Here is a 16,242-nt window from a genome sequence, read left to right as displayed (position 1 = left end):
GATAGGCAGCACTGATGCGAACTGATAGGCAGCAATAATGAGGTGGCACGGATAAGCGGCACTGATAGGCAGCACTAATGAGGTGTCACGGATAGGCGGCATTGATAGGTGGCACTGATAGACAGCACTGATAGGTGGCACTGATAGACAGCACTGATAGGTGGCACTGACTGGCATCACTGCTGGGCACTGACTGGCGGCACCGCTAGGCTTTGACTGACACAACTGCTGGGCACTGACTGGCAGCACTGCTGGGCTGCACTGATAGGCACTGGTGGGTGGCACTGGTGGGCACAGGTGGGTGGCACTGGTGGGCACATGTGGGTGGGCACAGGTGGGTGGCACTGCTGGGCACAGGTAGGTGGCACTTATGAGCACAGGTGTGTGGCACTGCTGGGTGGCACAGGTGGGTGCACTGCTGGGCACAGGAGGGTGCACTGCTGGGCACAGGTGGGCGCACTGCTAGGCACAGGTGGGCGCACTGCTGGGCACAGGTAGGTGGCACTGCTGGGCACAGGTGGGCGTAACTGGTGGGTGGCACTGCTGGGCACCGATCATCAGGGCACTGATCATCAGTGCCCTGATGATCGGTGCCAATCCCTGCTCTGACAACTGCCGGTTCTCGGAAGCACTTTCCTCACGCTTTGACAGCGTGAGGAAAGTGCAGTCGAGAATCGGCAATTGCATTTCCCGGTGATCAGCGTGTCATTAGACACGGCTGATCACGTGGTAAAAGGCCACTGTAATTGGCCTTTTACCACATCACGTGATCAGCTGTGTCTTAGGACACAGCGATCACGGAGATCGCCGGGTGCGCGCCCCCGGGGGTGTGCAGGAGAGCGCGTTCTGGGAGGATTTCATATGACGCCCTCCCAGAACTGGCCGGCCGCAGTGTAGCTGTCATTTGGCTATCTGCGGTCAGCAGGTGGTTAAATAGTACTGTGTGACATTTCACTAAAGTTCATTTAAAAAAAAGTGAACCACGTGGTGCTCCATGATTGGAGTATGGGGGGCTCTCTCAGCCGACTGAGGGGGGTTGGCTTTTGGCAAATTTTACTGGATGGCTCTCTCGGCCATGGGGGGGGCATCTTTTGGCAAGTCGGTGTCAGGCTCCCTCAGCAGGGGAGGGGGGGGGCATGGGTAGCGTAGTTGGAAGGCGGACAATATTTGTGTTGCCTAGGACAGAACAAAACTTAAATACACACACATATATATATATATATATATATATATATATATATATATATATATGGTGTATATCCTGTATTTTGTATATATCCTTGTACCTTTTAAGTATCTTTAAATCTCTTTTAGGAAAGGGATATGTGAAGATGCACACGGAAGGCACTTTATTACCTGCTACACTACATCAAAGCACGTCCATTGTGGTATCCATTGAATCTTACCCCAGACCCACCATTGAGTGGCTAAAAGGTGACCATCTGTTGACTGGAAATAATAACAGCCTTGTGAACATAGCAACTGAAAAAACTGCTGAGAACACGTGAGCTTTTAATATTTCTTATTTTTTTTCTTTTATGGATGGGGGCGTGTCAGGACAAGTCTGATCATTGGAGGGGAGCAGGCTGAGTTCCCAGCACAGATAGAGAACTGATTAAGCTGTGCTCTCATGCCTAGTGTGGTCAGTTTTTTTTAAAAATAGGAAAACAGAGGAACTGGCAGGAACACCAGGGATTTCAGACAAAGGAAGCAATGCAAAGAAAACAAGATACAAGTACATGGTGCAGCAGGAACATATCAGCAATATGAAATGTTGGGTTTACATATTCTTTAACCTGTAATGAGGGATCATCAATTATTCCTAATGGCTTTGTCTTTTTCAGCACTCCATAAAGCCGGGCCACCCCCCAAAAGACAGGGGTAACCCAAATTAGGAACTCCACATGAAAATCAAAAAAGAGAGACTGCCTCTCAGAAGATCACTGAGAGGCTGAGCCAGCTACCGGTGCGCGGATCTGAGTTTATACCGACTTTAAAGTCGGGATTTTACCCCAGCTTGGACTAGCTGAGCAACGGCAGCCGACAGTGGGCTTTAGCCCGCTGTCAGCTGAAAATGGGTCACAGGAGTGCAGAACGAACCGCAGTCCTGTGATCACAGGAGAAGTACAGCCAAACGAGCTTTAAAGTATACAAAAACAAGGGAAAACAACTCCTACATTGTGCAAGCAGCCATGTAAGGCCCTTGATACAAATTGTAAAAATACAAAACTACAAAACAAAAACAACGTAAATCGCTCCCAAAAAGAATTTTGAAACATTAGCAAAACAGGTGTCTTTTGGACTCAATGCAAAAGTTTTTGAATATAAATCTCTTACAGGAGACAGAAACAATGTACAATTGCACCTTCCTCTATGGCCAAGTGATAAGGCCACATCACACATATTAATTCTTTCTCCTGTTAGAGATTCATATCCAGCTTTTTTGTGTTTTGAGTCCAATAGACTAGGGATGAGCCTGCCAAACCTAGGACCATTCTAACTTCAGTAAAAGCGATCAGTTGGCTGTAGAGCTGCCCAGATCACTTTTACTGAGCAGCCGCAGCCATGATCTTGTTATAATCACTTGCTGACAGGACGTACAGTATATATATATATATATATAGTGGTCAGCAAGTGGTTTATTACATAGATTTATCTCCCATTGATTTTAATGGAGTTCGGTTTCGGCAACCAAACTTTTGTGAAGTTCAATAAACCCTGCTCAAACCGAACTCAGGGCAATTGGACTCATCACTACAATAGACACCTTTTTCCTACATTATCAAAGTCCTACCTGGCCAGCAAAGGCCGTGTCAATAACACAGTGAATAGCCTTTGGCATCTGTTCCAATCCTTGCTACAGTCTCGTGTTATGTGCTTCCACACAACGGAGACTCAATTCAGCCATTCTCCCCTACCTACACACACCCTCACTACCCAAGCCACTCAACCATTTCACACAATGGCAGATGTGTAGGATTGAACACAATGATGAGAAAATAAGGAGGCAGGGATTTATTGGATGGATATGGCATACTTACAACGGAGACTCAATTCAGCCATTCTCCCCTACCTACACACACCCTCACTACCCAAGCCACTCAACCACTTCACACAATGGCAGATGTGTAAGATCGAACACAATGATGAGAAGATAAGGAGGCAGGGATTTATTGGATGGATATGGCATACTTTGCATGCGCTAAGTCCATCCTGTTTGGAGACACTGGGAGGTTTGCTGCAGCTACTGGAATAGGACCCCAAGTAGTGCATGACTCTCAGGTTTCTCAGATTTACTCCTTTAGTAAACTAAACCAAGTGACTTTTACCAATTTTAGTCAAGTCTGGCATAGGATATGGACAAGCTACCATTGTGTTTCCTTATAGGGTGGGAGATATCCCAGAGAAGTTATCATTCACTGAGACAGACTAGCAGTGTAAGGGAGAAGCTAATGCTACTTTGAGATGCTAGAACTGGGAAACGTTTAAGCCAATATTTTCTGAAGCAATCAACATCATATCTTTAGGTATGTTACTACATTGTCACTTGTGAGGGTCAAAGAACAAGATGGAGGCACCTACACTCTGAAAGCTTACAATGAGGACGATTATGAAGAGATGACATTTCATCTTCAGATAAACGGTGAGTAATCTTTACTTATGTCATCATATGTAAATAAAATCTTGACCCTACCCTAGAGGTTTAAATCTTTCAGGATCAGTATCGAGTTTGCATATACTGTATATGTCCTGACATGTCACAATATACAGTAACTATATTCTTAAAAAAATTTACATTTTACGGTATCATTTAAAAGCAGTCAGTAGCACCATACAAGTGATTTTGCACTGGCTTTCATGACGTCACCTGTCTGCTGCAGGCAGAAGGAAGCATTTTTTCAGTCTCCTCTCTGCTGGTGATCAAGCCACAACATTGTGGCTTTGTAGCAAGTCACAAGGTACACAGGCACCTGGACTTATGCAGGCCATACATGGGTCGAATTCCTAATGATTTTTCGTCCGAAAATCGAAAACGTTATTTGCTTGGTAATCCAATGGTGCCATCAATGATTTCGAAAATCGGCCAACCAAGTCATAAAGTTCACCCCATATAACAGGTGCAACTTCTGTTCCTTCCAGGTCACGGCTCATGCGCATAGTCTTTTCGGAAAAACGATCGTACGATTTGACCATCATTGAGTCGAAAATCGGTTGTTTTTCACAAATTTTCCAACATGCCTGATCACTTAAAAGGGGAGGAACCACGAAAATCGGTCAGTGCCATTGACCCACTAACAGAGCAAAAATCAGCCGATTATTCTTAGGTCCGATTTTCAGATGAAAAATCGGGCAAAGTTTGACCCATGTATGGCTGGCATTACATTATTGCATCATTTATGAGCCTGCATTTCAGCCCAGTGAGTAGATGCTGATCCTAGATGATGTCAGAGCAAAGATGGTGTTGTACTTCTGTAGAGAAAAGTAGATCAAGGTATTATCAGGGGGAGTACTGTGATCCCTGTGAGAAGCAGTACATACCTTCCGGTGATACACTTATACATTGCTTAACATGCATGCACTTAAAGTAGCATTAAGCCCAAAAGCAAACATTCTATTGCAGCTTACCAATTCTTAGATGTCATGGCTGCATTTGTTATCTTTTTTAGGCTTTCTTTCATTTATTTTCAACTGGTGATCCAGCCAGTAAGTCTGTTGTTTTTAAAAAGAATAAACTCTCTTGCAGGTGTATCGGTTACAGGGCTGAGACAAACCCAAAAGGAAACCCAAAAGGAAAAAAAACTGTTTGCCATAACTGCTTTTAAAGTGTTAGTTGAAGTTTGGCTTCCACCAACTTTGGGGGCACTAGCGGGATCTCGCCCTGGGTCCTGCACTTGGACGCAATATGCCCTGCCCACATGTTAAGATAATGGTTTAAGCAAAATGTCTCTAATGTAAATATTAAAGGATAAGTTCACCTTTGGGAACATGTTACATATTCCGCACCTGCCACCCTCCTCCCTCTGACAGTATGGGGAGAAGTTTCCCCATGCTATTTGTCAGATTTGAAAACAGCGGGGTTTCACCCACACTGCAGAATCATTCATTCACGGACTTCCATGAATGAATGAACTGCAAGTGGAGCGTCGTGGTAGTTCATTGAAGCTTCCTTTCAGAATATATGCTTGACTGTACATCCTGTACAGCAAGCAGATATCCTGAAAGGTTTGTAGGAAACCTGCATAGTATCAGCGATCTACTGATCTACTGATCGCTGGTGCAATGCTTTCCAGACTCCTGTAGGCAAAAATAATAAATACACATTTTTTTACCTGCAAAAAAAATGTGCATTTATTATTTTTGTCTAAAAGGTGAACTTATCCTTTAATGGTTATACTTTTGTTATTATATGTTGGGTTTTTTTCATTGCCTTCTTTTCTTTTTTTTCTAGTGCCAGTTGAAATAAAGGAAATGATTGACAGTCATCCAGCAGGTGGTGGACAGATAGTGACATGTGCTGGCAAAGGGATGCCAAGGCCAGAGATCACATGGTACTTCTGTACTGAGATAACAAGGTATGTTTTCATTACTTTAGTGCTTACCAGGGGCGGACTGACCATTTGGAAACTCGGGCACTGCCCGAGGGCCCGGGGTCAGTAGGGGGCCCCATGAGATGCCCCTGGTACCTTTTTCATAGGCTTTTTTGAGTTTGGGCAAGGACACAGGGGCCCCATGATCCCCTATTGCCCGGGGGCCCCATGAGTTGTCAGTCCGCCCCTGGTGCTTACTGAAAGAAAATATAAAGTCCAATATTGCTAACTGTCTAAAAATTCTACTTCTCCAGCTGTTAAACTAATCCTGTTTCTTCAGTACTTTGAATGACTGATCTGGAGAAAGAATTAAAATTTGAAGTTTTGACGTCAATCTAACTTTGTCAATTGTGCACTTCTTCAGGGATGGTCACTCAAAAACCAAAAACAGCAAGATAACTCAAACCCCAACCACAGTTTTTTATGCTGTTTGAAGTACAAATAAGAAGGGTTAACGCTTCTGTCAGGTTTTTATTGACATCTGTTCACTATTTGGGAGATTTCCATTTCTTTCCTTTGATGGGAAATCTCTTCCAACAGTACACAGGGAAAACACCTTTTAGTAGAGTTTAGTTAGAATAGAGGGAAGAGTTAAAATTTCTGACAATGTTTTTATTGCTGAGTGTGCCTTCCTGCCCAGGTGGCAACTGCTCCCCCTAATTCTTGTATGAGTGTCATTGGGAAAGAAATTGAGGAAAAACATCCATAAATCTGGCATTAACTTTCCACTCCTCTCTCCTCCCCTTCTAAAAGACATTATATATTTCCTTTAGTGGTTTCCTTGAAATAAAGAAAATGTGTGCAGAACTTCATTTAAGCATTTCAAAGAATTTAAATACATTCTGAAAATTTGTATTGAGTCCCAGTTGTCAGCCAAATTACTTTTAATTAATTTGTACTTGCCTAATAGTGAATTCCATAAAATATATTGGGGACATTTAAAAAATACTTTGTGGATAATAAAATATGGATAATGCATATTTCCCAATTATTATTATAGCACTTTTTTATGGCTACCATAAACATTTTTCTTTGATTATTCAATACCATATTTCTGGCTTTCAGCAGGTGTAGTTATTTCTAAACCTACCCAGTCTTTTTTCAGTGTGTAAGAGTAGTTATTTTTAGCTGCTGTCCCATCCATAGCAAACATATTTTATTTGCTGCAATGGGCTTTTGTTTCAGGTGGGTGGTATTTGCGGGTTTATTGGTTTTTAATACAGGTTCATAGGGCCTTTATTTTAGGTTAAACTGCTTTTTTTGCAGCAAGGTTTTAGCAACATTCTATTCTTAGAGAAGCCTAGGGTGTACAACACACCATTTGCAGAAAAAAAAAAACTAAATGAAAAAAACAGTGTGCACGTAAACCATTTCACATGACATCACTCACAAATCAAAGCACCCACTATATCCGTCGGTAAAATAAAAGTTAGGCATATACCAGTTAGACCTATTATCCCTGATTAATACTAACCTGTTCCATAATATCACATACAGTTTTGAGACATATCCTAAGCATATTAACTGCTCACCCACCACCGTATAGCAGATATACTGCCACACGGCGGCATGGGTGTGCAAAATCATGTGTATATATACGTGATTTTGCATTTTCGGGTAGGGAGCATGTGCAAACCACGTGCGCCCTACCTGTGCCGTCATTTGCGGCTGCAGATGTCAATCACCAGGTCCCGGATGGTGATTACCCGCCGGCGCCCCATGATTACTGACAATCACCAACGGGGAGGAAAACTGTTTTGTTTACAAACAGTCTTCCTCCCTGTCAGCTCGGGCTGATTATTATAATAATAATAATAATATAAAAATGTTAGTGACAAAAAAAAATGACTTTATATGTCCTCCTTCAATGAGATGATAGGATGCTGACAATTATACTGCACTAATGTGCTTGGTTTTGTTTACAATGTTTCAAACGGAATTTTTACTTTGACATGTGAAAAAATGTCATGTCACCAACAGGTGCAGCAGTAAGGGATGGAACCAATGGGAACCTCTACACAACACAACCTCACAGATTAAATACGATATGAACATCAGCTATTCACAGCCAGAAGAGTTGGGGACCTACTATGTGAAAAGCATTCTCCATGTTCGTGGTATTAAAGATTCTCTTTCTTTGCGCTGCCGTGGTGAGAATGCTCTTGGAATTAGTCACCATCGAGACGTCACCCTGGTGCCACCTTGTAAGTAAATGTTAGCCACATGGATGTTTATTAAAATGCATGTAAACCTTTATAATTAATGTTTCGTATTTGCTCCCTTTTGGTCTGTTAAATATATATAATTGGAAGCATTGGGGTAGATTTACTAAAACTGGTGCACTCAGAATTTGGTGCAGCTGTGCATGGTAGCCAATCAGCTTCAACTTCAGCTTGTTCCATTAAGCCTTTGCAATAAAACATGACATCTGATTGGTTTCTGTGCGAAGTTGCACCAGATTTTGCACTCTCCAGTTTTAGTAAACAGCCTCCATTGCATTATATCTGCTTAGAGTCTGTTTAGCCTTTATATTGTAGAAATCTGAGATGACTATTTTGCCTTGACATAGATTTAAAGCATACTTCCATTTTTCCAGCTAAATTAGGATAAGGCCAACTTTATATTTATTCCTTTCATATAGTGTTACTTCAAAAATATTTTTAAATTACTGTTTACTATTTTTCTTGCTTTTTACTTGTTTTCAAATCCTTTCAAGCTTTCCCCTTTTGTGTAATGTTAAGTGGAGGCTGGGGAGATATGTTTACTGTAATTAACGCTGTCTTAGTGTGCTGGCTGATTTTATTATCGGTTGTAAACTAGATGTGCACACCATCTGTCCTAATTAAGGTTAGAGTATAACGAAAGGCAAAACCTTTTTTTTTCAGTTTTGTATAGAGTGGAGAAGGATTAGAACATATGTTGGGTATTATTGCTGCCTGTGCCCCCATTAGGGAGATTCACTCTCTCTATTTGTCCTGTTTACCATTATCATGAAAGTGAAAGTAAGAAAGTAAGAAAATCCCACATTTTGGGTTGTCTCCAGAGAAGTAATATAGGGAAAATCTTTCAATGGGGACACTAGTTCCAGTGACCCGGGTTCCCTAAGGGATTCCCTAAATTCACAAGGATTTATTCTCACTTAGTGTTCTGGCTATGGGGCAGGAAGTGAACAAAAATCTTCCCAAAGGGATACAGATGGCAAAAAAATGGCAGGGGTTACAACCCCCCTGTAGTCTATCAAAAATTAAAGTTTTGCCTATAGTTTTATTTTAAAGAGCTCAAGGTTTGGGTGGTACATTGTATGTTATGATGCAGCCATTGGACTGAAATTGTTAGCCAAGAAACTATTATTGCCAGAAGAAACGGACATCAATGGCAGGTGGTACATTGTATGTTATGATGCAGCCATTGGACTGAAATTGTTAGCCAAGAAACTATTATTGCCAGAAGAAATGGACAGCAATGGCAGTCCACATATTTTTCTCAGTACAGACCCTGTCACCAACTAAAAATAGAGGTAATAGCACATTCAAATTAGGTATTTAAATTGTTTGTTTTCGTAGTATTTTTCTTTCCACAAATCATTTTTTATTCATTTGCAATGTGCCTTTGCTAGAACAATTGGCTACTCCAGGAACAGTTAATTCCCTGGCACAGCCCTATCACTACCTGTCATAGCCCTCTTCTTTTCAGGGGGTGTCAATTACTCTCCTACTGGCCAAGCTCCTCTTCACCTCCTACACAACCCAATGGGGTTTATTTACTAAAGCTGGTGAGAGCAAAATTAGGCTCACTTCTGAATAAGAAACCAATCAGCTTGTAACCTAATTTTGTTCAATGAAGCTTTGGCAATAAAACCTGGAAGCTGATTGGTTTCTATGCAGAAGTGAGCCTGATTTTGCACTCGCCAGCTTTAGTAAATAAACCCCAGTGCAGCTTCTGGGGGAGGTGTGAGGAGGAATACTGTAGAGCAGGGGTGTCAAATTGGTGGTGCTCCAGCTGTTGCCAAACTTCAAGTCCCATCATGCCTTTGCCTTTGGGAGTCATGCTTGTAACTGTCAATCTTGCAATACCTCATGGGACTTGTAGTTTGGCAACAGTTGAAGGGCAGCCAGTTTGACAACCTGTTCTGTAGATTGTAATTTGAGTGACTGCTCAAATCTGCTGGAGCTGCCAAAATCACATTCAAGATGGTAGCCTCCAACAGCAGTCTCAGGGCTTTTGGATGTCCTTTTACAGGTTAATACCACAAAACCCTAAAGACGAAAAATATCTTAAGAAAACTAATTTTTTTTTTAAAATCTGCTGGCACAGAAGGAATTAAGTGCAATGAGGTGTTTGCCACCCCATGGAGCACTCATTTTTTCAATTTACTGTTTCACTGAACACTGATAGTATCACTATCACTATAGTTTTGACGCTGAAACACCCCAGCTATGGGTGTTCTACACAGCAGCCATACTGGCGTTTGCAGCTGCACTGCCTATCCCTCCTCTCCCCTTGTTCAATCACAGAACACTTTGAATTCTGTGAATCCATTTATAAAATCCAAAGCTTTCTGTGAATGGGCAGAGGAGAGGAGGGGTGGGCAGAACAGCTGCTGTGTAGGAGAGCGGTAATGAATATATCGAAGGCTGTACTATTGGTGCTCAATGAGTCAGTAAATTGTAAACAAAATAGAGAGATCTAGGCTCTGGCAACAGGGTCTCTTTAAGGCATCACGTCACACCATAATTAGTTTACCTTTTGCATTCTAATACACTAGAATGTCTAGTTTACAGGAAGAGGGATTTTTACTGCACATATTAATTGAGCAACTATGTGGCAAATGAGGTTTAATGTTGATAAATGTAAGATTATGCACTTGGGGGCTAAGAATATGTATGCATCATACATACTAAGGGGGGGTACAACTGGGGGAATCAATGGTGGAGAAGGATCTGGGTGTTCTGGTAGATCACAAGCTTAATAATGGCATGCAATGCCAAGCTGCGGTTTCTAAAGCGAGCAAAATCCTCTCTTGTATTAAAAGAGGTATAGACTCCAGAGAGAGAGATATCATATTACCCCTGTACAAATCATTAGTAACACCTCATCTGGAATATGCAGTTCAGTTTTGGGCACCAATTCACAAAAAGAACATTGGGGAACTGGAGAAAGTACAGAGAAGGGCAACCAAACCGATAAGAGGCATGGAGGAGCTCAGCTATGAGGAAAGATTAGAGGAACTGAATTTGTTCTCTCTTGAGAAGAGGAGATTAAGGGGGGGATATGATCAACATGTATAAATACATCAGTGGTTCATATAGTGAACTCGGTGTAGAACTATTCACCCTGAGGTCACCACAGAGAACAAGGGGGCACTCTTTACATCTGGAGGAAAAGAAATTTAATCTCCAAACATGGAAAGGTTTCTTCACAGTGAGAGCTGTGAAAATGTGGAATAGACTCCCTCAAGAGTTGGTTCTGGCCAGCTCAGTGGATTGCTTTAAAAAAGGCCTGGATTGTTTCTTAGATACACAGAATATAACTGGATACTAACATTTATAAGTAAAGTTGATCCAGGGAATATCCGATTGCCTCTCGTGGGATCAGGAAGGAATTATTTTCCCTGCAGGAGCAATTTAGATCAAGCTTTGCTGGGTTTTTTTTTTTGCCTTCCTCTGGATCAACTGTGGGTATAAGATTAAATCTTTTTTTTTAATGGTTGAACTGGATGGACTTTTGTATTTTTTCAGCCAGACTAACTATGTAACTATATTATCAGGCACACTGTAGTGGTCAGCTGTACCTTCATGATTTTTTATTAGACCAGTTCCTATTCCACCTTTTCATGGGACGTATTTATATATTAGGCCGATGCACTTTACTCCTCTAAATACAAATACTTTAATACATATGTGTCTTTCTATTCTATATCTGCAGATTTGCCTTTTAAACTTGTGTTAATATGTGCTATTGTGGGACTGGTGGCCTTGGCTTTGATCTTCTTAATGATACTTATTGTTTTGTGGAAAAAGGTAAGCATTGCCCAGCTTCTGATATTAACTAAACATCATGTTGTCCTACATGCCTCAACCTTTTGATCAATATGTAAATTTTGGTCTAAGCCATCCATTGTAAATATAGTGTGGTTGATTTACTAAAACTGGAGAGTGCAAAAGGTTTTTTCTCAAAGCTTAATTGAACAAACTGAAGTTAGAAGCTGATTGGTCTCTACACAAAGCTGCACCAGATTTTGCGCTCTTCAGTTTTAGTAAATCAACCCCAGTGTTTATTAACTGATGCTGATGCCATTTAGATATCAGCTACATGTATTCTTGCAGCAGCATCATTTCTTTTACAGCAAATGGCATGATGCATAATGTTTTAAAGCAGAGCATCCAATTGGAATTTTTCATGTGACTGAAAGCAAATGTTGTTAGCTCAAACCAGACGGTATTATAGGGGTGTAGCGCTAAAAATATTAATAATTATACAGTTTCTAGCACAAAACAACCTGTGAGGGTGTACTAAAAAATGTCCGCTGATAGAGTTCAAACATAGATATATATAAAATATGAATCAAATCCCAAGATAATAAAATCAGCAGCAGACAGACTTGTGACACCAACCAGTAGTTAAAGTGCGCACTCACTGGAAGCGCATGGGTAATGCGCATGTGATATAAACCATCAAGGAGAATAGTTTCCTCTGTTCAAGGGGTTCTTGCTGCTGTCTCTGGAGTCATTGTTATTACATCCTGCAATGATGTGAAATTTGACAGGGGACCTCTGGATTCAGCAGACAACTTATTATAGCTTGATGACTACACCATAGGGGATAAGTTCACCGGATTGACCTGCCCATCTACAGATACTTTGATGGTTTATATCACATGCACATTACCCAAGCGCTTCCGGTGAGTGCGCACTTTAACTACTGGTTGGCGTCACAAGTTTGTCTGCTGCTGATTTTATTATCTTGGGATTTGATTCATATTTTATATATATCTATGTTTGAACTCTATCAGCGGAAATTTTTTAGTACATCCTCACAGGATGTTTTGTGCTAGAAACCGTATAATTATTAATATTTTTAGCGCTACACCCCTATTATACCGTCTACTTTGAAGGTTTTACATTGGTACCTTTTGGTGTTTTAGCAGCTGCCTCTCAGGAGCGCTCACTATCTTTATTTTATACCTTAGCTCAAACCAGTTAGCTGCTATAGATAAATGCAGGGAACAGAAAAAATGATTGCTGCCCATGGTAAACAATCAGATTATGTCTTTTACTTTGTAATCATAGCAGAACCTAGGAGAGCGGACATATGGACATTGGCAACACAAATGTAATACTAATTGTAGTGAAGATCGATTGGTACTGATCTTCAGCTGATCAACAAATGTCCTAAGCACTCTTACCTGTACATGACTAAGATCCCAGGTACATCATCTCAAGCATGGTTCATTTCTCTGGGTGTAAAAAGCATGAGCATTAGTTTAGTGAGTTCAAAACAAGAACTAGTTTTTTACAGATTTCATTATGGGAGTGGAGTGAGGGGTGAATCAAGATATCCTCAAAACATGGATGGGGTCAAACACTAAACTAGGCACAAAATCCCTTCTTAATCGCATCTCTGATAACATCTCTCTCTTCACAACATTTTGGAGGTTCAAGAGGTATCTCAATCTTTATGTCCAAGGCAGACCATCATGGAATGGTTCCTGCATGTACTTTTCACCTAACCAATCACTTACTATATTTTGTGGAAGACAGTCATAGCTTGTTTTCTCCAGGCCAGACTCTCTTAGCCTCCAGCAGCCAGCAGTTTTAAGAATACGACCCAGGAGGGGATCTTCGTCTCAACTCCTATGTCCAAAGACCTGGCGAGAGAGAGAGATCTTTCACAATGACACCATTTCAAATGCTGTTGCTACTGAAAAATTAAGTCAGTCATTAAAATAAGTACACTAAAAGTAACACTAACATTTCAAAAAAATGCAATCAGTCATTATTTAAATTGGCATTAAACATAACAACCTTAAAAGTATAGGCTGTAGCTTGCCAATTCTCAGACATTTTGGGTACATTTGATTTCTTTTTTTTTTAGGCCTTTTTCATTTATTTTCACCTGGTGATCTGGCCTGTAACTATTATTTTCAATTTCCTTTAACGAGCCAAGCTGTTCAACAAAAGTGGATAGAGACAAACTATATAACACTGGCAGGGGTGCTTACAATGATCAGCTTTTATTCATTTATGTAAAACCTTTACCCCAAAAAAACATGTAAAAATTTAAGTGTAGAATGCAATGGTAAAAGTAATAGAAATATCAAAACAATAAACAGCAAAAAAATAAAAAATTAATAAGGAGGAATAAGTTAATTAGAGCTGATTAGGATTAACTAAGGGTTAATAAGGGATTAAATAAAAATATATTTTTTTCAATATGTTACTGATGTCAAAGCAGATCAAAGGTCACACATAAAAAGTAACCAGAACCATTGCTCCTGCTATGTAACATGTAGAAATTCCTGGCAGTCATTTTGGATTTACCATGTGGCACAGTGGACACTGTCTGGATCTATTTAGATGTGATGACTGATGTGATCCAGTGAGGGACTCTTGATCAGTTGTCAGCAGCTCCAGAACTGAAAGAGAATTCCGTATGTTCAACCAAAGGTGCATACTGTTTTGCACATGGAGCTACCTATATCTCAAATATTTTATCTTTAGGTTAAGTAATGGTCACCACTTTTGTTTCTTGGTCCACAGAAACCACGCTATGAAATCCGGTGGAAGGTTATTGAATCAGTCAGTTCTGACGGCCATGAGTACATCTACGTGGACCCTCTGCAGCTTCCATATGACTCCAGCTGGGAGATTTCAAGAGATAAATTAGTCTTAGGTAAATGGCAGATGTGATGTACCCTAAGTGGACACTGTACAAGATATGGTTCTTGTTCTAACAGTTAACAAACAGAACATGGAAAACATCACTACCGCCAAGTAAGGAGAGAACAGTCTCGGAACCCAACCAGTAAGCTGTTTGAATAGCACCCTTAACCATCAAAGACAAATACGGTTTCAGAGGCCAGGGTGGGTCACATCAAAGAAAGCTGAGCAGCTCAGAATGGTGGTAGTTGATCAGCAAAGTGGCAAAGAGAAATAAAGTTAGAAATCCTCATTGAATAACTTTGTCCAAACAACTTAAAGTTATATATTGACCCTATTTTATATTCAAAACTATTTATTATTCTGTTCAGCCACTATTGTGATTTATACATTTCTACTATATAGCTAGAAGGGGGTACCACCATTCAAGGTAAAACTTTGTCCTGAGAATTTTAGAGTGCACTTATCCTTTCAAATTGACCATTTAGTTAAAGACCTAAGTGAAGACTGAGATTGAGCTCTGCAGTCACTTTTGCAGCAGTTGTTTTCTTATTCTGGGTCAAAATCCTGCGCAATGTCCATTTGTCTCTTTCAGTCAGTTGACCACGTCAACCGCGCTTATGCTTATCAGATGAAAACTGTATATTTCGGCATAACCTTTGATACTGTACCTACTGACACGGCAAATAAATTGGCAACTTCAGTTACAGAGACACCAGCTAAGTGGCACCAACAATTTGTCCTCTATGAAGATCAGTAAGCTCTGACATGAATCCGTATTACAAGCAGCACATGCAGTGAATGACGAAAGTGAGGCTTCCCACCTGTTAGCTAGGTGTCTCATTACACAGCAGAAGCAAAAGAATGTTACATCACTTCCAATTTCAACACAAAACATGTCATCACTTTCACACCTGCAAATCATGTAGTGTTTCCATTTTTTCGTCTAACCCCTGTATATACAGTATATACTGTATATACACTCATCGGCCACTTTATTAGGTACACTTTGCTAGTGCCAAGAAAATAACCCCCACACCATTACACCATCACCACCAGCCTGAACCATTGATATAAGGCAGGATGGATCCAAGGTTTCATGTTGTTTACTCCAAATTCTGACCCTACCATCTGAATGTTGCAGCAACCAGTCTGCACATTCTCCTCTGACCTCTGACATCAACAAGGCATTCTTGTCCACACAACTGCCACTCACTAGATATTTTGTGGACCATTCTCTGTAAACCCTAGAGATTATTGTGCGTGAAAGTCCCAGTAGATCAGCAGTTTTTGAAATGCTCAGACAAACCCGTCTGCCAACAACAACCATGCCACATTCAATGTCACTTAAATCCCCTTTCTTCCCCATTCTGATGTTTAGTTTGAACTTCAGCAAGTTGTCTTCACCACGTCTACATGCCTAAATACATTGAGTTACTGCCATAAGATAATTAGCAATTTGTGTTACCATGCAATTGAACAGGTGCACCTAATAAAGTGGCCGGTGAGTACATATATATATATATATATATATATATATATATATACACACACACACATACTTGAAATTTTCCACATTTTGTCATGTTACAACCAAAAACATAAATGTATTTTATTGGGATTTTATGTGATAGACCAACACAAAGTGGCACATAATTGTAAAGTGGAAGGAAAATGATAAATGTTTTCACATTTTTTTTTACCAATTAATATCTGAAAAGTGTGGCATGCATTTGTATTCAGCCCCCTTTACTCTGATACCCCTAACTAAAATC

At 40.5% G+C, this 16,242-nt stretch overlaps 1 protein-coding gene across 1 annotated transcript in view; it reads left to right on the top strand.

The window, feature by feature from the left end:
* Window positions 1-16,242, top strand: part of PDGFRB (platelet derived growth factor receptor beta) — a 221,729-nt gene that overhangs the window by 140,427 nt on the left and 65,060 nt on the right. Inside the window, exons 8-13 of the mRNA XM_089682130.1 lie at window positions 1,315-1,504; window positions 3,528-3,643; window positions 5,450-5,573; window positions 7,569-7,792; window positions 11,514-11,608; window positions 14,348-14,480. Coding sequence (XP_089538256.1) covers window positions 1,315-1,504; window positions 3,528-3,643; window positions 5,450-5,573; window positions 7,569-7,792; window positions 11,514-11,608; window positions 14,348-14,480 — 882 coding nt within the window. The remainder of the gene's footprint in view (window positions 1-1,314; window positions 1,505-3,527; window positions 3,644-5,449; window positions 5,574-7,568; window positions 7,793-11,513; window positions 11,609-14,347; window positions 14,481-16,242) is intronic.

The sequence above is a fragment of the Staurois parvus genome, unplaced genomic scaffold, assembly GCF_062004578.1.
Source record: "Staurois parvus isolate SC_StPar_1 unplaced genomic scaffold, SC_StPar_1.0 ptg000286l, whole genome shotgun sequence".
Taxonomy (NCBI): domain Eukaryota; kingdom Metazoa; phylum Chordata; class Amphibia; order Anura; family Ranidae; genus Staurois; species Staurois parvus.
The sequence above is the reverse complement of the archived record's forward strand: the minus strand, read 5'-3'. Positions and strand labels throughout refer to the sequence as shown.